Genomic DNA, 26,287 nt, shown 5'->3' with positions numbered 1-26,287 from the left:
AAGAAAAAGACAGGAGGAGGAAAAAGAGAGGAGGAAGAAGGAGTTTGATTCCCTGTAAAAACCTTTGACTTTCCCTGAATGTATTTCCCACTTTGTTTCTTTTTCCAGTAAAGCGTCGAAGCCACACATGATGCATGTGTTCACAAACCAGCGTCTGAGGACACTGGATGTGTTCATTCATTCATTCATTTTTTGTTATCTACACCCGTACACGACGTATAGAGACGACATTGAGACACATTTATTCACGCATCGTGTCGGAACATATAACCATTCACCCCATCATTCAAAAGTCCGAAAGATGCAACCATTCACCCTCTCATTCACACCTCAGACACACGCAGCCTTTCACACCTCATATAAAGACGTGCAAAACATTCACTCCTCAGAGATGGATACAACCATTCACCCTCTCATTCAAGCATCATAGAATCAGACATTCATTCATTCACACCTCAAATTGAAACACACAGCCCTTCACCTCCTTACTGCTGTCAATCTTTCTGGAATATTCCAGAAGTCCCATCTCATAGAGGGAAAAAAAATAAAATAAAAAAACCTCTAAACCCACGCTTGCAGTTCCACACTTGTCCACGAGGGGGCGCCAGAGCGCAGCACGCTGGCTTGTATTCCGAGAGCAGGTCAGAGAGGAAGAGATATAAAACCTTTATTCAGATATAAATTACAAACATAGTTTTTTCATGGGGGAAAAGGGGAGGTTATTTTTAAACATCTTTAAATGTGGATGCTTGATTCACACCTGTGTGTGTGTGAGTGTGTGTTTAGCAAGGCAGGTTGCTGATGTTGGTCAACAGTTTGTGGTGGGGGGCCTTGTAGGGCGCCGTGAAGGCACCGGGTTCCAGGGTTCCTCGTCCTTCTCCGTCCACCTGGCCCATGATGATGAAGCTGCCGCCTGCGAGGAAAATTGAATGTAGAGAAAAATTATATACATGAATATATATATATATAATAATATGTGAAAATATAAAAATATACAGGACCACATTACATTTAACATTACTATGATAGATGTATGAAACATATATTTAAGGTATTGAAATCATATATTAAAATGTAAAAATGGGAAAAAGTAAAAGTAGACATGACCATATTGCACATTAATGTGATATATATATATATATAATTTATATTTATGATATATTAATAAATATGAATAAAATGAAATCAAATCAAATAAAGTAGTATAAAATAAAAAATAAATAATACAATGAATCTAAATAAAATAGAATTATATACAATTAACCAAAAAAATTAAAATAGAAATGAAACAAAATAGATTCAATAAAGTAAAATAATATATTAATAATAGAATATAAAATAAATAATGTTAAATACAAATAATAGAACACTACAGGACATATAATAAAAGAAAATAAAACAAATGAAATAAAATTAAGTAAAATGTAATCAAAAGGAGAAAAACATAAGAGAATAGAGTAAAATATAGTATAAACTAAAAAAAAATTAAGAAAATAAAATGAATCCAAAAAAAAACTTAAAATAAAAACAAATGCTTTAACATATAAAGAAAAATAAAATAAAATAAAATAAAGAAAGACAAAATAAAAATTTAAAAAGTCTGTTAGTCTGATAAAGAATCGGATACTCTAGCACTAAAATTAAATGAACAAAAATTGAATGCAATTAGATTGTAATTAGAATGTAATTAATAAGATAGAGAGTTGGATGAAATAAGATAGAGTAAAATTAATAACGATTAAAAAAATCACTTGTCTCATGGATTGGGATCTGAACCGTAAACTCACTTTGAAATGGAATGCTGGAATTCATAGAATTCATAGAAAATACACTAAAATAAAAAAAATGAAAAAAAAAATAGATTCATTTTGAAAAGGAATTCAATCATGAATTCAGTCATTCAAAAAAATATTAATTATTTATTAATTCAGAAAATTAAAGTAGCATGATGGTTATAACTATTTTAGAATAATAGTTGAAATAGCATACATTATCACAACAGAATATAAGAATGAATGAATGAGTGTATGCATGAATGTGTGTGCACGTGCACTCACCTCTGCGGAACAGCGGGCACTTCTTGCACCGAGAGACAAGTTTGACGGACATGGTCTCCCCGACCTGGGTCAGGGTCAGACGTCCGGCCTTGTAGGTCCTGATGATGGAGATGCCGACGAGCAGGGTCCCCCGAGGCCCCGGGGCCAGCGAGGTCACCTTCCCCGTGATTACTGTGGGCGGGGGCGGGGGGACTAGTTAGGTCCACCCGGTTAATTGGTTCAATCCGTGGTTCGGACGGGAGGAAGCTCACCGAACTCGCTGGCGCAGAAGCTGGACTTGATGGTGCCGTTCCTCTTGCAGGCTTTGGCGCAGGCAGGGTTCGGGGCCACTGCAGGACAAAAAAAATAAAATAAAATAATATTAAATAATTTAGGGAAGATTTATAGAAATGTTCAATTGGGCATTCTAATAGATAAATTGCAACATTAATAAAATATCCTTAGATTTATATTGATTATTGTATAAATTCTTCTTCAATAATCAAACACATTTCCTAGAAAATTTACAATATAGATGAATTTGTTTCTATTTATTTTTAATTATTATGATTAGGGGACTGCAAATATGATCCTAATATCAAATTAATTCATAAAAATATTTATTATTATTATTGTTATTGTTAATTAACTAATGAAAGTATCATTCCATGATTATTAAAAGTATAACCAGAATTCCTCTAATATTAATGATTTTAAACAGCTTTAGCTACAAAATTAAATATAACTATTTTAAAAAAGCATTATGTATCATAATAACAATACATTGTTATTTTATATTGATTTCATTGGTATCATTTATTCTTGACTGTAATGATAATAAAATCAAGTGAAGTTAAAATGATAATAAATGATTATTATGATGAGCTTTAAATTTGGTATTGACAAGTTAATTCATCAACAATCATTTTAAATACAAATTGTAATATTCCAATATTTATTTTATTTTTGTAACCAACATTTTTTCATTTTAAGAAAGTACCTACTTTTGTATTATTTATTCAACACATAGAGATATATATGTTTATATCTATATACAAATGTATATAGTATATATAATGTATATATGTATATACAAATGCATAGAGAAATATATTATTATTATTAGATTATAGATTTAAAACAATGAATACAAAAATGTATTTAAAAAATATATGAAATATTCTTAAAAAATACCAATAGAATATATAGAAAAAATTGACCTCATTTTTATGTTTTTTGTATTTGTATTTGCCAAACCTAAATGTTTTATAATAATATGAATTAAAATCAAATAAAGTAGAATAAAATCTATGGAAACAGAATAAAATAAAGTTATGTAAAAAGTAAATGCAATATAAAAAAGTAAAAATAATGTCAAATAAAATCTAAAAAGAAATAAAATTAAAATGTAAACAAAAAAATGAAACAAAATTATAAAATGAATTATAAACACATTAAATCAAATTTAATTAAATAATAAGAAAATAAAAAGAAAGGGAAAAAAATGAACTGGAATTAGAGGATATAAAATATAACAAAATAAAATGAATAAAAATAAAATAATTGTATGAAAATAATAAAATAAATAAACCAAAAAAATTAAATGAAATTAAAGCTCTTTAACTTTTAAAGGATTACTAGAGAAGCTTCTGGACAGAAACCCACCCGGTCTCGTCCCGCCGGCTCCTCCTGCCCCCTGGCCTCCCGTGGGTCGCACCGGCCGGGGCCTCCGGGTGGGCCTCACCACTGAGGGAGGCTGGGGTTTTTGTGGCTTCGGCGGCGCAGTGGCGGTGCGTTCGGGCGCCGCCGGTTTGGCCACGGGCTTGGACGGCCTGGAGTTCACCACCGGCACCTGGGTTCCACGTGGGACACTGATGTAGCTGGCCAGGAAGCCGTCGGAGGTCACGCTGAGGTCGGAGACGAACTGGACCAGCATCACGTTGCCGCTGGAGATGATGGGCCTGCAGCGAGGGAGGTCACGCCGGAAAATTCTAGAAGGGCGGCGCTGGAGGTTCGTCGGGGACGGCACGGGACTCACCCCGGAGCCTGGTCCCCGCAGTATTTCCCGATGAGCCGTGAATTGTCCTTCTCGCCCCCGTTGAAGAACGCCACGTAGTCGAAGCGGCAGTAGGTGTCGGCCTCCACGGCGAACTTCTCAAAGTTCACCTGGATGGCCTGGAGGTCCACAGAATGACAAGATGGAGATATGTTTATAGACATGTTACACAAATATATAAAAATAAAAATAAAAAATGTATACAAGTATTAAAAAATAATAATTATAAGTAAACAAGAAATGCATGTAACTGCATGCATGAAAAAATGTATGTTGATAATAAATGATAAACAAATTATCAATTAAAAAAAATATATATATATATATATATATATATATATGTATATATATATAAAGTGGGCAAACCATAATTTAAACCATTATTTTAATCAATAAATACTTTCATATATACATTTTTAAAAATCCATAGAAAACTGTTTTTAATTATTATTTTTTTTATTCTATTTTAAAATCAGTTACTGATCAATATGAAAATAATCCTATGTTTTTTTATCCTTTGTTCCTTAATTCAATTAAATAAAATTCAATTAAAATTATGTTGGGTTCATATTTGATGCATTGTCGTTATATATACTATATCATACATGTTATATATCTATATATATTTATGTTTTTTAAATATGGATATGGTCATATAAGTCAAACAATGGATTAACAAATAAACAAAATAAATAATACAAAACTGAATTTATACATTTTTAAACCCAGTTTAAGTTTCATTTATGTGATTATACGTATATACTGATCATTTTTCATCTGTTTATTTTAATATTTTTAAACTATATATTAGTATTTACTTCCATTTATACATATGAAAAAAAAATAAAACCCTTGAACTATTGTTTCTGTTATCCGGGTTCGTACCATATCGGGTTCCACGCTGACCAGCCACGAGCAGCTGGTTCCTGCCGGGTACTTCTTGTCGGGCCAGTTTGGCGTGGAGATTTCGCCCTGGGACTTTGTCAGCCTCCCGCCGCAGACCTGCTCGCCCGAGGCTGCAACACAACACCGGCAATTATGGTACTTTGGCAGGTTCGGACACGAAGAGCGTGTTGAAAATGAAATAAAATAAATTAACATGAAATTAGATTGAATTACAATGAGATAAAATGAAGCAGGATAGAAAAATATAAAATGAAAATGCAACAAAATTAAATAAATTAGAGACAGCTGAAATAAGAGGTAATAGATCAAAAAAATTAAATGAAATCAAATGTTATAAAATAAAATGAAATTAAATTCAGTAGTATAAAAAAATGAAAAATAAAACAAAACATAACAAAAATATCATTCAGTAAAATAAAATAAAATAAGAACTTTTATAAAAAAAATAAATAAATGGAAATAGTGAAGTTGTAATATAGGTAAGATATGGTAATAGGTAATAACTTGACAAATTTGAAAATAAAAAAAGTGAAAGAAAAAAATGTAATCTTTAAAATTGAAAAATAATTAAAAAATAATCATTTTAAATTTTGAAAATATACATATAGAAAATTAAAAATCAGGTTTTAGAAATTCAAAAATAATAGTTACACAATATACATTTAGAATGTAAAAATGCAGAAAATTCAATTCTAAAATTTAATGTTAATCAAAAAATAAAAATCAAATTGAAATATAATACTTAAAAATTTAAAAAACAATCATTCATATGTATCTATATATAATATCTATCTATAATCATTAATAATAAAATTCGTATTTAAATTTTTTATATTTGAAAATGAAATGTTTAAATTTAAAATTAATTTTAAATACTCAAATGTAAAAATTTGAAATGAATTATTAAAAATCAAAAATTAATATCTGTACAAAATATCCAAGCAGTTAAAAAAAAAGACTGAATTCTCCACTGACATCGTCAGCAACAGTACCAAACTAGTAGCCACAAAACAAGAAAAAAAAAGAAAAAATATTCGAAAAAAAAAACTCCAAAAAACAGAGAAGTTGGGTGCTTGGGAGAATAATGGCAGGAATTGACAGGAAAATAACAGGAGGTGACACAAATAACAAGCTTGTAACAGCAGGTTATGCTAATTCTCAGATTTGCTTAAAGATTCCTTTGGAGACATCGAAAGTTGCGAACACCCACCGTCCTCGTACGGCTTGGCGCCGCTAAAGTAGGCCACGAAGCCCCGCCCCTGCGTCCCCTCGTCCGACACCATCTCCAGCAGCATGGAGTTGGAAGTGGAGATGAGGTTCCCCGGCCTGAAGGTCCCGCAGAAGCGGCCCAGCTTCTGCTGCAGACGCGTCGGCCCGTTGTAGACGTCCAGGTAGTCGTAGCGGCACTGCGAGTCAGCCTCCAGGTCGAAGATGCGGAACGCCAGCGTCACCACCAGGCCTTCCGGGACCTGGAAGACGGGGAGTCGTGGGGGGAAAGGGGGAGGAGTCAGGAGGAATGGGATGAGGTGATTGGCTGGGAGTCGGTTAGCATGGAAGGGGGAAACTCACCGTGATGCTCCAGGTGCATTTGCTGTTGGGTTTGTAGAAACTGGGGAAACCCTCGCTGCCGACGAAACCCGAGTCGCCGGTGAGTTCGCCGCCGCAGTGGAAGACGGGCCTGCGGACACAGCGGAACCCGTGACCTTTGACCCCCGAAGCAACACGACGTGGAAAAGGTCCTGAGGCGAAACCTCAGCGGGTTCTTCTCTTCATTTTTACTAAAGTGAATCCCCAGCTGTTCAAATCAATTCAAATCAAAAATAAATAAAAATGGTTGACAGTCTTTTCAGGTCATTTGATTTCAATTTTTAAATTAATTGTCATAATTACCATTATTACCATTAGACTAAACTGTTCTTATTCCAGTTGAACTTAATTTAATTTGAATACATTTTTATTCATTTAATTTGTTCAATTTAATTTATGAAAAAAGTGCGCACAGGAAAAAATTTGTGTGCACACACACACACACATTTTTCCACATTACTGAGCACCAGTCAATGGGAGCGCTGCGTATGGATTTTCTGTCCGATCACAAAATTAAAACAGATAAGTTTTTGACTTCTTAGCTGGCAGGGCAGCTCCGGGCCGCTCTCCCGGATTTTTCCAAAATTAAAATAAATAGAAAACAGCAGGCATAAAATGAAACCTTCCAAGAAGTAAATTCCACACTTTTCAGGGTTAATTGGAAGAAAACTTGGGGAAAATCCTGAATCAGGTGTTTTTGTTAAATGTTTGTACAATAAATAAATAAATTCCTGTGAGCTGAGACCCCCCCCCCTCTGACCCACTTCCTGCTGCAGAATGTCTCTTGGCCGCGGCGCTGAATTTTCCAGGAAAAAAAGGCCGAGTTCTGGAAAGCGTCTGTGGCCTCGCGTCCATTAGCCCCACTAAAAGTTTATGGCCCGGAAGAAGGAAAATAAAGGACGACCCCCGCTGCAGCTTTTATTTTGAAAAGTCCTGCATTGGCTAAGCTAGCGCTAATCCCTGTGCTTCATAACTAATGTGTAACAACAAATACATGAAGTAACTAATGTGTAATAACCAATTTATACATAACTAATGTGTCAAAAACAATTTTTCCATAACTAATGTGTAATAAACACAGGTATTTTTTAATCTCATTTGTAAAAGGCCAATTTATGGTGTTACTAAGATGCTAATTTGTTTTATAGCTAATGTGTGATAGCCAATATATTATGTAACTAATATGTGATAAGAACAATATATTTATAATAATTTGTAATTGCCAATTTATGATGCAACTAATGTGTAATAACCACTTTATTATTCAACTAATGTGTACTAATCCCTTTTTTAATCTAATTTGTTATAGCCTAATTATTATGTAATTTATGTGTAATACCCATATTTGTTAGTAGCTAATGTGTAATAACCAATTTATTATATACCTAAAGTCTGATAACCAGTTTTCATTGAATTCATAATAGCCAATTTTATCATGTAACTAGCATGTAATAACCAAATTAAGTTCTTATAATAATTGTAATCACAAATTTATTGTATAAATAATGTGTAATAACCAATTTATGATTAACAAATGTGTAATAACCACAGGTATTTTTTTAATCTAATTTTTAATAGACAATTTACCATGTAACACTATGTATATTAACCAAATGTATTCATTTTAATCATTTGGAGTTGACAATTTATGATGTCAATAGCGTGTAATAACAAATTTATGATCTAAATAATGTATAATAACTAATTTACTTTGTAATAAATGTGTAATAGCCCATGAGTTTAGGCTTTCTGCACTAAAATTGGCTTTTCGTTTTACTCCTTCCTCCTGCCGAGCAGCTTCTTCAGCCTTTCCCAAGTGTATTTTTTAAATCAAGTTAGTGCTAAAAAACCAACAAGCGGGGGGATTTCTGCACATTGGAGTGGGTTTTAGGTTGTGACCCTTTATCTTTCCGCACAGAAATATTTCTTATCCCTCTTAAACTGCCCACTCTGTAAGAAAGGAAAGATAAAGGGTTTACTTTAAGCAGGAAACTGTGTTATCTTTGCAGACAAAAACACAGGAAGAACCAGCTAATAACAGACAACGCTAAACAAAACTCAAAGGTGTGTGTGTGTGTGTGTGTGTGTGTGTGTGTGTGTGTGTGCGTGTGCGTGGGGGGATGACGCCAGCTGCGTCTCGACCAATGAGAGGAGGGGACGAAAATAAAAAAGGTTTTCAGAAAAAAACACTCGAGGAACAAATGAATCTTTTCAAAATAAAAGCACCATAAATTAAAAAAAGAGCTAAAAAAACAAAACCCACGTAGCCACACAGACGTCTGGGGCCGGAGCCGACCCCCTCAGACGGAGTAACAAAAACACCCACACACACACACACACAGACTCACACACTCACACACACACACACTGGAAAAAGTAGCTGCAGTTACTCAAACAGGAAAGAATTCAGACTTAAACCTGAGCTTTTCTTCGGATCACGTGAAGAACACACACATAAAAAGACGGTCTGTGTGAGTGTGTGTGTGTGTGTGTGTGTGTGTGTGTGTGTGTGTGGCCGTCACCTGGTGAAGTTGGTCTGCTGGGCCGCCGTCCACCTCAGCGCCAAAGCCAGGAGGGAGAAGATGCCCCACATGAAGCCCATGGTGTCGGGACACACTGGAGACTGGAGAGCCGGGGAGACGGGAGGAGGAAGAGGAGGAAGAAGAAGAGAAGGAGGAGGAAGAGGAGGAGGGAGAGGAGGAGGAGGAGGGTTTAATTAGAGCCAGATGTTACAGCGCTATTATAACCCCCCTGGTTTGAATGCAAGAAAAAAAAAAAGTAAAAGTAAAAGTACTCGAGTACTTCTTTTTGTGTATATGTATATTTAAAAAAGGGTCCGATTTGAATCAAAATCTGTCAAGGTTTATTTTGTGCGCTCTTTTCTTTTGTTGAGTTTCAGGGGGTTCGGAGGGATTACAGTTACTTGGTGGAAATACTTGAGTGAAAATTTGGAGGGGTTTGGCTGATGGAAAAATATTTGGAAGGCGATGGTGGTGTGCATCTGATTTTTTGTTCTCCGAAATTAAGGAGAGCCTTTTCAAATTATAAGGTAATGCCAAAATTAAATTAAATTAAATCAAATTCTTCAACATTTTTATGTATAAACACAAAAACTAAATTTAAATGAAAAAAGTTGGGAAAAAAAAATATTTGGACCAACTGATTTTCAACTTGAATTTTGAAATTTGAATTACAAAATAAGAGTAGAATTACCAGCTTGGGGGGGAAAATTTGTGAAAATTGGATTTTTCTTAATAAAGCGCGGATATAAAGGTGAAGCAACCGTGGCAACGTTCTCCCTTGCCTCCTCTTGTCAGCCTCTATTTCTACCTGGTAACAAGAAGTGTCCATTGATGTACCACTGTAAAGGAAACATTACTTATGTAGAAAAAAGTAATCTAAGTAAATGTACTTGGATACTTCCTGCCATTGAGGGTATTTGATTCCTTTCTTTAAATCCGGGTGAGAAAAGTATCAATTCTTCCAACGATAATAAAATATAGCTAACATATCTGTAAAGTATACATAACCCAAAAAATTGGAATACATGAAATAGAGTTGTCTAAAATAAAGGAAGTTTAAAAAATTGAATTTGGCTATCCCTAGCAAGTACCCACAAAGTACCCGGAGAATACCCACAATGTATCGAGGAAGTATCCACAAATACCCAGGGAGTAGCCAGGAAGTGGCTAGGAAGTGGCCACAAAATACCCAGGAAGTACCCACAAAGTACACAGAAAGTATACACAAAGTATCCAGGAAGTACCCACAAAATACCCAGGAAGTATCCATACAATTCACAGAGAGTATCCAAGAATTACCCAAGAAGTACCACAAAATACCTGGACAGTATCCACGAATTACTCAAGAGGTACCACAAAATACCCAGACAGTATCTACAAAATTCCCAGAAAGTAGCAAACAATACCCGCAAAATATCCAGGAGGTACCCACAAAGTAACTAAAACTTACCCACAAAATATCCAGGAGGTAAACGCACAAAGTGGGAAGTACCTACAAAGTACCAACAAAGTAACAAAAAAGTACCCAAAAATGCCAGAAAGTATCCAGAAAGTACCCTAAAGATAGCTCAAAATACCCAGAAAGTACCATAAATATACGTAGGATGTACCTACAAAGTATCTATAGGTAACCAAAAAATGCACAGAAGGTACCTACTAAGTACTCAGAAAGTAGCAAAAATACCCATAAATTCTATAAAATACCCAGGAAGTACCAACATATTAACCAAAAGGTACCCAAAAATGCATAGAAGCTACCCAAAAAGTACCCAGATAGTGCCATAAAATACCCAGGAAGTATCTACAAAGTAAATAAAAGTTACCCAAAATGCAGAAAAGGTATCCACCAAGTACCCAGAGACTATCTCCAAAATACCAACAAAGCACCCAGACAGTATCCAAAAAATCCCCAAAAGATAGCACAAAGTACCATAAAAGACCCAGAAAGTACCTACAAAGTAACTAAAAGGTACCCAAAAATGCAGAGAAGGTACCCACAAAGTACCCAGGAAGTAGCCCATGGAAAGTGCATAAGCTACTCCTTAAGTATACAAGCTACACAGACCTAGTAGTAGTAGGTAGTAGGTAGTACTGCAGGTAGTGTTCACCCCCGGGGGGTTGATAAACAGCCATAAATCCTGGCATTCCAGGGCGGGGAGTGGGGGGTCAAGCCTTTAATAAACTAACCCCCTCCCCTCGAGGGGGAAGCAATAACACCCAGGGCAGGGTCTGTCCTCTCTGCTGTACTGCTGAGGCTTGCTTAACTAGCACCGCTAAACTAGTTGGGCCATAATCTCGGGAGTTAGTCAGTAAAAATCACCTAAAGCCTAAACAAGCAAAGACATGTTGCGACTTACTTATGGTTGACTACGAATGCTTAAACTGACCAACTAGCACTAGTTAAGGCCTACATGAATTAAGACTTCGTAGGTCTCCTCAACTTTGGTTGGCTAGTAAGATCTGAAATGGGTAAAAAGCTAGTTACTTCATGAAGGGTCACTAGTTAATTGCTCGGATCAACTTGTAAACTTGTGATACTAGTAGGAGGATATTTGGACTCGTGGGTCAAAATGGAAGGTTAAAATAGGTGTATAGGGGTAGGTAGTGAGGTAGTTACTTCAGTTAAAAAGGTTGAAGACCTCTTTTTACCATTGAGTTAACTAGGGTGGTTTGACAAGCGTTAGTAACAAACTTGTGTTGATCAAAGACATCTAACTGCCGACGCAACTTCACCCATCAGTATTAATGTGACCCATTAGTTAACTGATAAGCTTGCTAGCCATGCTGGTGAAGGTCTATGTGAACTCACCTAATGACAATTGCGGTTTGGACAGAGTTACTAGCTAACTGGTAAGGATGGAACACATCCTTCACCCATCAGGGTTAATGGAACTCATTAGTTAACCTGAGATGTTCAAAATGTTTACTAGCAATACTTGTAAAAATCTTCTTGGCCTTACCTTTTAAATAATGGGATTCAAAAAGGCTAGTGTCCAACTAGGTATAGTAACAAAGCATTGATTAGTCCTGGTCAGTAGGCTAGATCCATATGTCAACAAGCAGACTTCACTAGTTAGGTTCATAAAGGCTGACTATTGGATATTTTACTTTGGATTAAGTTATAAACCAATTGATAATTGAAACCGTGAACTAGTTTAATCATATGAACCAGTTTGCCCTCGGTAGTTGCCTGGCCAGGTTCACTATCAGGTGAAATATAAACCGCTAGAAAATTGAAGACATTACCTAATGAGGTTAAAAACGTGTTAGCTAGTATACTAGATGCCTAGATTCACTCCAAAATTCATCCTTTCTCACTAGAAAATAGAAACTGTTAACTACTTTGCCCTCACTAGTTATCCGGTCAAGTGCATTATTTGTCAACCCGCCTCGCCAGTGGCTGCTTTTCCAACACAGGTCCTGCAAACAAGAGCTAGCCATGCTAATCAGGGCTTTCCAGCCCTAATAGTTAACTTACAGAGGCTTCTGAGGTGTCGTGGGGGGGCTGATAAGGCGCAGTCCAGCCAGGAATGCAGTGACGTGCGCGCTCTCTGCTGGTGGGGGCGGCTGCACGCACGCTGTCGCCCCCGGCAACAGGGGGGGATGACCTCGATGGCTGGCGTGAGGGGCGGGGGGCAAGTTTCTGCAATAACTCCCAACAGACTGGGAGTGCATTCCTTTTAAGAGTGTCGGGTGTGTGTGTGTGTGTGTGTGTGTGTTTTAATGGCAAGGAAAAAGACAAGCGGATGATGGTTCCCACATGGAAGCTGCGCCGCTTGTTAGCTAGTTAGCTTGTCATCTGAATGTCTGACAGACACGTCATCTTCGACCCCGAGTGGAACATCTGACCGAGACAAACCCTCCAGCGCCGCGCTCACATTGTCAGCCTACAAATGTGTTATAGCAATGTAATAAAGGTCTAATTAGGTGTTAGCGACGTTAGCGAGGGGCTGCTTAGGGACCTTTAGATCCATGTGATTGGTGATTGGTTCCCTGGAGAATGCTAGAGAAACGTTCTCCATGATGACCATCAGGTTTGGTGCTACATCGTTCCCTCTCTTGGACGTCAGCAAATTACGTAATAACAGTGTGTGCAGAAACGGGTCAGTTATATGATAGACATTTTGGAAAAACATCTAGTTAACTAGTAGGATTCAAACTGGGTTTTGAGTTTTTGCGAGTAGAGGAAGAGAAAAAAAACATATAGCAAGATATAATTCTGGATTGACAAGTGACCTGGCGGGGTTAAACAGCCGTAACTAGTTTACTAGCATCACTCCACAGTTCCACTAGTCCACTTAGACAATACCATTATGGCCTCACAAGTTAACCTAGTGAGGTAAAAAAAGAGCAACTAGTTGTGTTGCTCATCCCTCATCCCTATTAGTCCCTCAAGAAAATATAAATCTGGATTTAAAAGTTACCAAGTATTTCAAACAACAGTAACCATTTAACTGGTATCATTCCTCTGCCCCATTAGTCCTACTTCAATATATTACTCTGGACTAACAAGTTACGTGGTGCAGATGAAAAACTAACTAATTTAATAGTATCACCCCAAAGGTCCACCAGTTCTACTAATAAGAGCATCTAGTTAGCTAGTATCACTTCAAAGATTCACTTCTCCTCCAAGAAAATATAAATCTTGACTTAAAAGTTACCTAATATGTCAAACAACAGTTACAATTTAACCAGTATAATTTAAAAGCCGCACTAGTCCTACTAGAGAGTATCATTCTGGGCTTTAAAGTTATCTAGTTGGGTTACAGAACAGTGACTAATGATGTGATGAGGGTAAATAAGTGTTATCTAGTATACTAGTTAACTAGTATCACACCAGAACCCCACTAATACCACTATAAAGTATCATTCTGAGCTTACACATTACTTAGTGGGGTTAAAAAAGTGTTAGCTAGCATACTAGTTAACAAGTATCACCCCAAAACTCTACTAGTCCCTCTAGAAAGTATGATTCTGGGCTTACAATTTAACTTGTGAGGTTGAAATAGGAGTTAGTGAGTATACTAGTTGACTAGTACGATGCCAGAACTCCTCTAGTCCCGCAACAAAGTGTCATTCTTGCCTTACAAGTTACATGGTGAGATCAAATAAGAGTTAGTTAGTATACTACTTAACTGGTATCACCCCAAAATCTTACAAGTTGCATAGTGAGATTGAACAAGAGTATCTACTTAGCTAGTATCACTCTTGAAAGGTCTAACCAGCACTGATGGAGGGAGGGATCCAGACCCGAGCAGTGAACGTCAGCAAGCTCCTAACAAAACATCTGACTAATCAGAAAACCAGGGTGTGTGTGTGTGTTAGTGTGAGTGTGAGTGTGAGTGTGTGTGTGTGTGCGTGTGTGTGTGTGTGTGTGTGTTCGGGGGGGCTCACAAGATTTTTCCTGGACAGCCTCCATGACAGCGATATGATGCTTGGAGGGGATGAGACTGTGGTTTAGTCTTCATCATCTGGCATCCTTCACTTCCTGTCTCCATGTGGTGTAGAGGAGGAGGAGGGGGGTCATGGCGGACGTGACCTCTGGAAAGGAAATGGCGGCAAAAGGCGAGGGTGTGTGTGAAGAATCGCACGGGAATGTCTAGGTTATGGACTCTGCAAGGTGTTTGCACTGTCCTCATCCGGAAGACGGCGTCCACGTCCACAGGGCTCCCCTGGGCTGTGGGACAAACGCAATTTTAGTGGTGTTTCTTTTTTCTGCATTCAAACCATAGAAGTAATATATGAATGTATAAGATTATAGGTGTGTGTGTGTGTGTGTGTGTGTGTGTGTGTGTGCACATACTGTGATAAACAGTCCTGATGGTGTGCGCACCCCAGGGCACTTGCTGCAATAGTGACATCTCGTGGTGAAAGAGAGGAACTACCCCCAGGTCGGCGGGTTGGTTTAATCTTAAGCAATTAAAATGAAATTAAAATAAAATGTAATGATATCTTTGTAAAAAAAACGCGTAGAGGCGTCTTTTACATGTGAATCAAGCAATTGCGAGCAAAATCGTCTTTACCGGAAGAAAGTGAAAACCCACGACAACGGCTCGCTTCTGGATACAGGTATGATCATTTAAATTGTAAATATAATTTTATAATTTTCGTGGGTCGGGGTTTAAGGGGTGGAAGTGGGTTAATCAAAAGTACCGAGGGGACAAAAACAACGATGTGGGGAGCTGGAAAGTTGACGCGAGGTTTACAGAATACTTCAAAATAAAAGCCGCGACTTCCGGTCTCTCTGTGACCTACATCCGGTTGTCAGGAGTGATTTTTTTTTTTTTTTTTTTTTTTTTTTTGTCATTGTTTTATTGATTTTATCTTCAATTTTCTACTGCCGGGTCTGACATTCGGCGTTATCTAAATATTATATGCCTCTGTATTTTTAATTTAGTTTTTTAAACTTCACGTCTTTCCAGATAAATTGACTTCCAGTCAAGAATTAGTAGTAGTACTTGAACTGCATAAAAGGACACTTTAACTTTAAATTGTGCATTTTTGTCGATCTCATATTGGTATATAATGGTATGTATTTTATTCTATGTGGTTTATTGCATTCAATCATTCATCATCTAAACCTCTTATTCAGCATATATATCCCATTCACACAGCTCTTATATCTTTAAATGTGCAGAATCATATTAAAAGTTTAAAAAATAATGCACGGAGCTGACAAATATGCTGGAAATCCCCTGTGTCCCGGAGCCCAAGCCCTTCACCTGTAACAAGGAACTTCACACGCACGCACGCACGGACGCACACACACAAAAGCACGAGTCGTCACGGATACCATTTTTCCAATATACATATATTTCATGATGTTCATCAATATAATAAGACATTGATAGATTTACACTACAATTATTTTATGTACTTTTTTTTTCTTAAGTCTTCCATTCAGCTTCCTCTCGGCTGCATCGAGTGGACACACGTGGTTTCCGACCCCCGGACCCGACGATGCCACAGAACCCGTCCGCAAATTCCATTTTCAAAAAAAAAGAAAAGAAAAAAAAAAAAGGGTGTGGAATGGATAAAGAAAAATTTGCAATCAGCGCGTCGCCCACGACCCTCCGGTCCCCGTCCCTCCTGTGGGGTCCAGACGACCAGGGGGCGACGTTTGCTTTTGACCCCTGTATGGGGAGGGGGGCTACAAAAGAACAACCCCCCCCCCCCCAGGAAAGCTGACGGGAATAAAAAAAATTCAAAATAAAAACCCGGATGTGAGCTGGGAGTCGTTCTAAGAGGTCTGGACAGCTGAAGGTTAAACCCCCCCTCCCCCCTTCCATCTTCTTCACCTCTACCCATCAGTGCTTACAGTTCAGTGACAGTTGGAGTTGGACAAACACACACACATTTCCAGAAGATATTTGGTTCGTAAAATAATAAAACCCGCTCGGTGAAGATCCACAGACCCCAACGTTTCCCTCCTGTCGCTGCTCTCTGGCCATTTGGGGTCTTCCCCAATCCCCTGATTAATATTTTTATTTTAAACTGCCAAACGACCCGAACGCAGCTTTTGAATTGGAAGTCTGTGGATGCTTCACCCCTGGCCCCCCAGGGCAGAACCGAACAAGAGCCCCATCCCATTGGGAAGGAAGGCGGTCACATTTCCTGTTTGGCTTCTGGATGATTAAAAGCAACAAATTAAAATGAAAAATAAAGTGAAATTAGAAAAAAAAAAAAAAGGAGAGTGCACACTTTGCTTCTCAGACTGGCTGAGCACTCAAGGGGAACACACACATTCATACACACCATCCCACCCCAATCACAAATGTAATGATCCAGGCTGTCCGCCACGGGGCGCCGCTCCTGCTGGAAAGGACCACGTTACCTAAACCCCGTCGCGGCTGTCTGTCGCCAAACTGAACCAAGACGACGACGACGACAACGAAAAACTAAGAAACAAGAAGGAGCTAGTTCCGCTAATTTTCCTCGTTTGTGTTTTGGTAAATCGCTAATATCTTGAACCTGAGGATGTAGGACACCCCTAAACCCCCTCTCACCACCGCCGCAAAACACCCCCCGACACACACACACACACACACACACACACACACACACCAGACACGGTGGACTCTGAAATGGCCCCAGGTACTCGACGCGGCTCCTTTCCAATCTTCTCATTTTAAATTCTCTCTGGACTTTAAAACTCGGCAGCACGACGGAGACGGACAAAAGAAGAGTTGTGCTATTATTAGATACAGGATCAGGGAGGACACGGGAGGAGGGGGCTGGATGTGAGATTTGAATGCACACTGTGTGTGTGCATGTGTGTTGTTCTTAAATTCTCAAATTGCATAAAATCAAGGACACCACTCATGTGCGAGGGGGTCCTAAGGTGAAGGTATGATTAGACGCGCCGTTTTTTTTTCTAATGGCGGCATGAACACGGGAATCTGGTCTTTGGTAAATCTGCGCTTTATGGAAAAGGGGCGGGCTTCTTTTTATGGCCAATCTTTATAGTGGCGTGATAAAGTCCCCTTTGCGCACGTGTGAGCGGAGTGGCGGTGGATAGCAGGGAACGACGTGCCCTCGCTCTTTTGAGATTTAAGCGGCCTAATCTGTCGGGATAAACCGGGGATATTCCCAAGGCGGAGCTATTCTAACAAACACACACACACACACACACGCTCTGCATGGTTGTGTTCGGGGGAGGGGAGGGGATAAAAAGTCATAGGGGACTAAGGCAGTTAGTACTAGTCCCGAGACATTTCCCACTCAGCGCTGGAAAACATGGCCGCAGTGTGTGTGTGTGTGTGTGTGTGTGTGTGTGTGTGTGTGTGTGTGTGACTCGACGCCGTCTCCAAGCCCAAAAAACATAAATTAAAATAAAATACAAAGGGGGCTGTTGAGGTCCGGGCCGGCGCAGAGGCCGGCTCGGCGCCTCGCCCTTGGTGCTTGGCAGTGTGTAACGCACGGGAGCTGAATTACAAAAAACGCACGGCGGATGTCACACAAAAATATACTATAATAAAAAATAGAATCTATTGTATCTTAAAAATAAATAAAAGAAAAACAGAAAAGGCCTTGGAAACTAGAGGAGGAACGCTGAGATGGAACCACCGCGCTGACAGGACACTGCCCCTCCTCGGGAAACGCCGCCTCGCCAAAAGCGGCGGGATATTCTCGGACGGACCCCCGAACGCATCGCCTGCCTGACTGCGCCATTGACAAAAAAAAAACAAAAAACTACAAGGCGGTTTGTGCATCCGAGCGGACTCTCGTTCTTTTGGTGCCTCCGTCACCGGGGTGGGGGCGTTCCCCGGCTACCGGCATCCTCACCACCGACACTCCCGGTTACGTGTGCTACAGTAAGAGCCTTTGCACTAGACTGCAATGGAGGAATGTTTTCGAAATAAGACACTACAGAATAGTCAAATCAAGACGAAAAGACTTTCCCAAAAACAAAAAAGAGAGAGAGAGAACACCTACAGACGTTGGTCCGACTATGGCAGTATTTGAACTCATCATCAGGGGGAAGGGCAGGCAAGCATGCCGGAGTGCTGAGGACAGGACAGTTAGAAACACCGGGATTAGCGGGCAGGGAGGGCGGGGGTTTCTTCTTTTAAACAATTCATGCGTAACGTCTGTGTCGGGGCAAAAATCTTTTTTTTTTTTTTTGTATTTTTTAACATCTCACACACACGCACGCACGCGCACACACGCACGCACGCACACACACACGCACACACGCACACACACACACACACACGGAAAAAAAAATTAAAACCCCGCGTATGTACAGTATTCGCTTGTCGGCTAACTCCACCGTGCAGAAAACACACCGAAGAAAGGAAGGGGGTGGGGGGGCGACATATGGTGGTAACATGCAAGATACGTACGTTGTAGATTAATAGGCAGTAGTCAACGCTGAAGCATACGTAAAATTAATACAAAAAATTAAAAAATACAAAATGCACACACGCACACGCACACACACACACACCTACAAAACAGTATATATATTATATATATATATATTTATATATATATATCAGAATAAAACTCTACAAATAACTATATATATCAGTTATGTAACAATAATGGCCAATCGTCGTTTTTTGTTGTTTTTTTTTCCTTTTTTCCCGTCGTTTGCGTCGTCACAAGTGTCTGGTTCTCCGAGCGGCAGGTTAGAAAAGCCAGGAGTGGCCAGAACGGAGGCGGGGTGGTGGGAAGTGGGTTGGAGGGGGCACACTCACAGGACGAATATTGACGGGAGCGTGGAGCGGGTGAGCGGCGGGGCCCTTAACGGGGGCGGTTTAGGGGTGTCGTGTGGAGGCAGGCCGGGGGCGGACGGGGGGCAACGGGACAAAATGAATGATCTGCGGTATCATTTTTCGTCGTCAATCGGAAGGGTTTTCTTTTTGTGGAGCGGGGCGGTCGGGCTCAGACTGGGGCGGGAGCAGCTCCTCTTAGGTGCTGAAGTACACTGGGGGAGCAAGCACAGATGGAGGGGCGTTAGAAGAACGGCGAGACCGAAGGCAGAAAATAACAGAGATAACGGCTTCTTACCGATGATGACGATGAGCACGATCACACATATCACGCCTAGGATGATCATCATCTGCGGGCAGAGAAGCAGGGGGTCATGTTTGAACACATTCTGTGTTCACCACCAGCTCAGTGTGTTCGTGTTAACACTGCGGACGCGTGCTTGGAAATGCAGCTTTCCTTGCCCTTCCTGCTTCTCGATGAAATGATTTTATCTTTATTAAATCGCTCTGAAGCGGTCTGCTGTGCAGCAGCGCCCTCTGGTGGAAACCGACAAATCTCTGGGGGAAGTCGGGGCTGGCGAATCAAACTTTGGGCTCAGCAGCCACACCCTCCCTAAGCTGGAGATCCATCTGGGGTTAAATCTGGGTTTATGCTGAGCGGGTGTTAGCCTCCTCCTCCTCTTTTCTGCTTCCACACCAAAGAATGTGAATGTAACACAATCAAGCTCGCGGGAGTTGTGTGCCAGGGCCATCAGGAGAGGTTGAAACTGTGCTGTTAGAGTCGACAGTAAATACTGAGTGTTTTACTTTGTTCTTCCGCGCCACTCTGATGTTTCTGCCGTCTTCTCTTATCAGATTGGACCTCACTGGCGAGAGCAGCTCCTGCTTTGCGTCTTGTAAGGTTTAGACAGTCTTTGGTTTGAAAAAGAAAGCCGTATTTAGTGATTCAATTTGAAAGTGATGCCATTTAGAGGCGAACACACAGCTAATGAATGAGACTTATACGAGTGGGTTTATTTGAAAACTCATAACAATCTGGTTAAAATTGCCCAATAGTGTATCTGTAAATGTATTTATATTAATAATAATAGATACTGTGTGAATGTAACAGCAGTAGGTGTATAGAGATTTGCTTAGTCATGTCAGTGATGTTTAAGATGTTGCTAAAGCTAAGGCTGATTCTCCAGCAGAACATCATCAGCCGTTGTGATTGGACCAAACATGGCGGTTCCCCTCGGACACCACGGCGACACGTCCTCACCTTGGCATTCTTCCACCAGTATTTATTCTTCAGTTTTGCGGCGCTGGTCTCGAACTGGGAGGCTCCGGCCTGCAGGGCGTCGGCCCGGTCATCCAACTCCGACAGCTTCTGATCGCGCTCCAGGACCTTGTCCACGTTCACACGCATGATGTCCACCACCTGAGGATACACATTGGCGGTGGCCCCGGAGACACCGTTGACTAGACTGAAGCCTTGGTGCGGAAGTTGAATGTTACGTAACGCCCCCCCCCTCCCTTCGCAATGAGGGACTGGCGTTAGCGTGTTCGACATCGGCCCCGACCCCTCGCCGCCCAGCCACACATACCTCGTCCACCTGTGCCTGCGTCTGCTGCAGACGCCGGTTGCTGGTGAGATTGGGAGGGGCCTGATTCCCTCCCTCTGGTGCAGGGGCTCCAGCAGCTGGGGCGGACCTGGCCATCACACACACACACGCACAAAAAGTTGGGGGTTATGTAAAAGACATCCACCGGGACAGGCGGGCACATCTGTGTCCAAATAAACAACATGAAGTACACGGTAATACACACTTCATTAGTACACCACATACTTTCCCTCACAGAGCAGGCCCACTATGTATCACGCCGGACGTGGCCTGCTCCTTCATCCGAACAAGGTAACGGATGTCACTTGGTGATGTCCAGGTTCATGGAAGTCAGTGGGTATTGCGGAGGCCATTTTCCAAAAAGACCTTCAATATTTCCTATTTTCCAAATCGGCATTGTCATGGTTATCAGTGATTACCAGTGGTTTCTGTCTGTGCAAGCAGGCCAAAAAAAAAGATTTCTTTTAAGTTCTTCTTTCACATTGAATCCTAATCTTGTTCCGTCCACATGTCATTTCTGATTATGTGTCCCTGGAAGATGGAGGGAAGGCCGCCTCGCTTTAGGGGCTGTGGGTGGAGGGGAGGAGGAAAAAAATGACAGACCAACTGTCCGTGTCATGCAGGCAAATTATTAATAATCCAAGACTCGTAAAAAAAACAAACACAGAGCAGACAGGCAGAAACAACAACTGCCGAGGCAGAATTTACCTCACCCTCAGATTTGAACATATTGTCGGGCCCCTCTGAGGCGAAACTTCTGTCAGATCAGGAGGATAACACCGAAGGGGATGAACCACGTCCTGCCATCTGACACCGTGCTCTCCTTCATCTTTGCTTCACACAACTGCTAGTGGATCAACTGAAGCTCGTTGCCACCCAGGGTCGAGGCCAGGACAGACCAGGCCTCGCGCAGCTGAAACTTACTTCAACTTGTTCATCGTGTTTACTGTGGCTGATATGGAACTCGCTGCTGCTGTTTTTATCAGCCAGGCCTGTTTGGTTGTGACTAATCTACTCTACTAGTGTGACACAAACTCTGTACAAAGGTCACCTTTACACATTACTAATCCTCCGGCAACAACAAATCCTGTTGGATAGTTGGCCCGATGGCGCCGGTGGTCCTGGATAACCTGTCAGCGCTGCTGAGAGTGAGGGTGGACGCAGAAGACACATTTCCAATACGATGCATCGACATTGCGGTGTTTAAGAGGAGACCTTTGTGTGAGGAAAACATTCATCTGCTGAGACAAGGGGGGGGGATTATCAGCATGTTGGCACATCATCCTTATTCATTTGCAGGCGGCACGTCGGCTTGAAATGGCAAGTCTGATACCGTGTCCGTGTCCCGCCGCATGCTCGACGCATGTTGTCTTTGTCCATCGTGGGAAGGAATAAAAGCACAAAACTTGCGGTGAGGTCCTCGCCTCCGAGCCGCTCGTGACACGAATAGCACCCGTTGTGATAAACAAAGGGTCACTCAGGAAGCTTGCCGCAGCCATTCTGGCCTGTCATGGTTATTTTTTTCCCTGCTGACATCTGCACATCATGGCCCGAGGACAGCTACAAGGCCTCCTCTTTTATCCAGACGTTTCGTGCTTTTGTTGTTTTGAGACAAGGGGAATCCGTGCGCGGAAAACATCCGGATGCGATGATGGCCCCGTCTCTGTTTCCCGGCAATGAAAATACATAAATAAATGAAAAAGAAAACTTCCACCAGCCACCCCCTCCCCGACCGAGGAGGACATCTGAGCGAACATGCTGAGCTGGGGAGGTGTCACGTTCCCCTAGCCCCAGCAGTCCCGACGCCAGATTTGCAAGCGGAAGCTAAATATACTCCTGCCTGCGGTCACGGAGAGGGAAGGCAGGCCTGCGTTCTTCTGCTGGGGCTTCACGACACGGAGGGATTTTTTCACAGCAAGCTCCTCTGAGGACCTTCAGCACCCGGACAGAGGCATTTCAGCACCGGACAGCGTCGCTCCGGGTCCCTGTGCAGCCTTGCTCTCCTCGGCGGCCAAGAGATGGACCTTCAAGCCTCCATCTGCCATCCATGTCGACCAGAAGCACCGGAACCCCCACCCCCTCCTCTCCTCCGCCCCCCCACCCCCTCCACCCCCTAGAACATCACGAACACGGCGGGCCTGTACAAACACAGACAGCCTCTGGCATTCAGGGCGGGGAGGCTGCTCTCCAAAGGTGGATTGAAAACCGTTAAAACAAACAAACGTTGAATCCTGTTGACTGAATCCCCCCTACGATTCAATGCTATTTGGTGGTAGTTGTGGTGTGTGTGTGTGTGTGTGTGATCTTATGTCAGGACCAGGCTAATTCTTAAATAAAAACATGCATAAATGATTTATTTGTATCGTATACCCCCTGGAGACGGAAAACCGTCTGGAATACGGCGACATACATAGTCGTCCGCCCTGGCACGACAATCGACGACATACAGTCGGCTAGGCTACCCTCATCACCACCACCACCACCCCCGCCTGTAGGGTGAAAATATCACGCAAACTAGGCCCCAGACACGTCTATAAATGTTTCTTAAAAGATCTAATATCGAATTGTATGTATATATTAATATATATATATGGAGAGAGAGAGAGAGAGAGAGAGAGAGAGAGAGAGAGAGAGAGAGAGAGAGAGAGAATAAAACGTCGCATCTTCTTTTCGTGACACGGCTAATTTACCGCGGTGCCCTTCTGGAATTAGCTTAATCGCTCCTGTTTCCGTTAAAAAAAAACAGATGGAATATCAGGATTTTTTTTAATAATTTTTTAGCAATAAATAAATTAATTAATTAATAAAACAGGGCGTCATCGCCTGCTGTGTGTGTGTGTTTCACCGGTAAAAATAAAATAAAATAAAATAAAAAATTAGCCCTCCGTGGTTAACAGACGCCGACTGCGTCCCCCCAAACCAGTTCGAACCGGAATGAAGTGCGTGGCGAATAACGGCCATCGGCCCCGGGACGGCGGATGATAAAATAACATGGCGGGGTTCTGGATGTGGGGAGAAGACGACGACGAAAAGGGGTGGCGGAGGAGGGGAGGGGGGGTTCGCTGGAAATGGCCGGTGAAGACAAGCAACGGTTGTTTCGCTTCTTTTAAAAATAAATAATTAGCATTCGGCGGCTTCTCCTCATCCAAGGTTAGGCCGGTGTAAGCTTAAAAGACGACGCGCAGAGGGGAGGAGGGGTGTGCTTCACCGACCTCTCACAGTCGAATCATCCGCAATAGAGCGAGCCAACGCGGGGCGGAATGATATGGGGGGGGGGGGGGGTGAAAAAAATAGCTAGCCGGCCAGAACCACCCTTTAAACAGCACCGTCAGGGAGGGGGGGGAATAAACCGGGATTTATTATTATTTTGACAGGGAATCAAAAAATTATACTCACATTTTTTCTGGTTGTGTCGGACTGGAAGCGTGGCTGGCAAACAGGGGATGCGGTTTGCTCCTCTCGACCCTCTCTGGCACCCTTTAGACGGTTACCGCGGCGCTTCGCTGCCTATATACCCGAGGAGGAGCACTGGCTTGTATCCGCCACTGAGCCGAGCCGCGGTTCCCCCCACCTCCTCGCTACAAGCACTCCCCCCTCTTTTTATTATTCTATCCTGATTTTTTCTTCCCCCCCTCCTCCTCGCGTCGGACGGCGATGCGGCACCTGCGGGGCTAATGGCGCTACGGGTCCGGGCGGAAGGTGGAACAAACACTTCGGGATTAGGCGGACAAAGATGGCTCGGTGACGTCAGCCGCGGCGGGATCCGTGCGCGAAATGGTGCGTCAAATAGACCCGGCCGTTTCACCACTGTTGTTATCCCTCCGCGCGGGGCGGTGATTGACAACCTGCTTCTCCCCACGCGTGACGTGCTGTTTTTTTTAATTAATAATTATTATTATTTTTTTCATTCTAAACACACTTGTTGTCGCGTCCACGGCGCCTGACTTAAACCGCAGGTGTGTTGTGACACAAAATGGCGTTATGGTGTGGGAAGGGGGGGGGGGGTGTTCACGCGTGGGGATGTGGGGGGGGCGCGTGGGAACACGGTCACTTCCGACTTCCGGTGAAAACATCCGTGAAGGTAAATAGTCCCTACAGTTGACTCTAAATGACTTTGCTCATTTTAGGCCCCTTTGCTTTATTAATTTCATTACCAGGATTTTTAAAAAATAAACATAAAACTAAAAACTGTAAACATGACAGGTGAATAATAATAATAATAACAATAATAATAATGTGCTCCACGAGACCAGAAATACGAGGGAGGAAAGATGGACAAGAGGCCGCTCACCATCTCTGCTGCATTAATCGACCATTTCAGAATCTTCAGTAAACCGGCTGACTGGCTCTGGATATGGGAGACCCCCGCACATAGTGGACCCAACCAGGAGATCATGGGGACTCCACGAATAGAGAACCAGGGCAGAAGAATGTTGAGATTCAACATATTGAGAACCCAGGCAGAAGAACATGGAGAGAACCAAAGGGGAAGGACACTGAGACCCAACATAATGAGAACCCAGACAGAAGAACGTGGAGAACCCAGCCAGAAGAATGTGGAGACTCAACATAATGAGATTCCAGGCGAGAGAACATGGAGATGGCACACAGAGAACCCAGGCAGAAGAACATGAGGACTTCACATAATGAGAACCCAGGCAGAAGAATGTGGAGACTCCACACATACAGAGCCCTATCAGGAGAATATGGAGAGAACATTGGCATTTGATTGAAAAGATTCCAGTTTGGAGAACCCGGAGAGAACCGAGACAGTAGAACATGGAGACAACCCATGGAGGCAGGGGAGAACGGGTAGATCTTACACACGGAGAACCCGTTCAAGAGAACATGGGAGCCTGGAGACCCCTCACAGAGACTCCAGTCATGATGGAGTCACAGACCTTCTCGCTGTGAGGTGGGAATATCAACGAGTGAACCATTGTCTGTCTCTATACATGGCCTTGTGATCCACAGGTAATCACTCCAAGTTAAGTGCTGTCTCTCCACCATTACCATGACCATCCAATGAACGCTGCGTGCTTTTGTATCAAATGTAAATGTATTAATTATTTGTACCATGAAAGACATACAATAAAAAAAATACATGTATCAAAAATGTGCTTAATTGAATAAAAAATTTGAATTAAATTTAACTAAATTAACCGATTAATAAAAATGCGATAATTTGTCAAAATTTCCTAAATTAATTAAATATGCAAAATGCTTATTTTATCATTGACCATTTTTTTCCCAAGGCAAAAGACACTTACCTCAGCAATGATGTCTCTTATATGGGAGCCATATTTGTTACATTTATATATTTGTTTAAAATTATGCTTTGATTCCTCTTTTGGCAGGA

General features: G+C 41.6%; 2 protein-coding genes across 2 annotated transcripts; both read right to left on the bottom strand.

Annotated features, from left to right (window-relative positions):
• Positions 1-650: 650 nt before the first annotated feature.
• Positions 651-16,129, bottom strand: pcolcea (procollagen C-endopeptidase enhancer a). The gene is made up of 10 exons (XM_086160249.1): positions 14,502-16,129; positions 9,108-9,208; positions 6,568-6,676; positions 6,209-6,467; positions 4,978-5,108; positions 4,075-4,211; positions 3,702-3,997; positions 2,309-2,386; positions 2,058-2,228; positions 651-913 (listed from the first exon to the last, which is right to left on the bottom strand). The coding sequence occupies exons 2-10, from the start codon at positions 9,185-9,187 to the stop codon at positions 783-785; spliced, it is 1,392 nt and encodes a 463-aa protein (XP_086016375.1). The 5' UTR covers positions 9,188-9,208; positions 14,502-16,129; the 3' UTR covers positions 651-782.
• vamp2 (vesicle-associated membrane protein 2) lies at positions 15,903-24,787 on the bottom strand. The gene is made up of 5 exons (XM_086160252.1): positions 24,325-24,787; positions 20,911-21,016; positions 20,586-20,744; positions 19,623-19,674; positions 15,903-19,539 (listed from the first exon to the last, which is right to left on the bottom strand). Coding segments are annotated over exons 1-5 (336 nt in total). The 5' UTR covers positions 24,327-24,787; the 3' UTR covers positions 15,903-19,522.
• Between the last annotated feature and the right edge of the window lie 1,500 nt (positions 24,788-26,287).

This window comes from Fistularia commersonii, chromosome 15 (assembly GCF_037954325.1).
Source record: "Fistularia commersonii isolate RoL2024-O1a breed Wild chromosome 15, RoL_Fcom_v1.0, whole genome shotgun sequence".
In the NCBI taxonomy this organism is placed as follows: Eukaryota; Metazoa; Chordata; class Actinopteri; order Syngnathiformes; family Fistulariidae; genus Fistularia; species Fistularia commersonii.
Note: the sequence above shows the minus strand (reverse complement) of the source record. Positions and strands in the feature narration are given on the sequence as shown.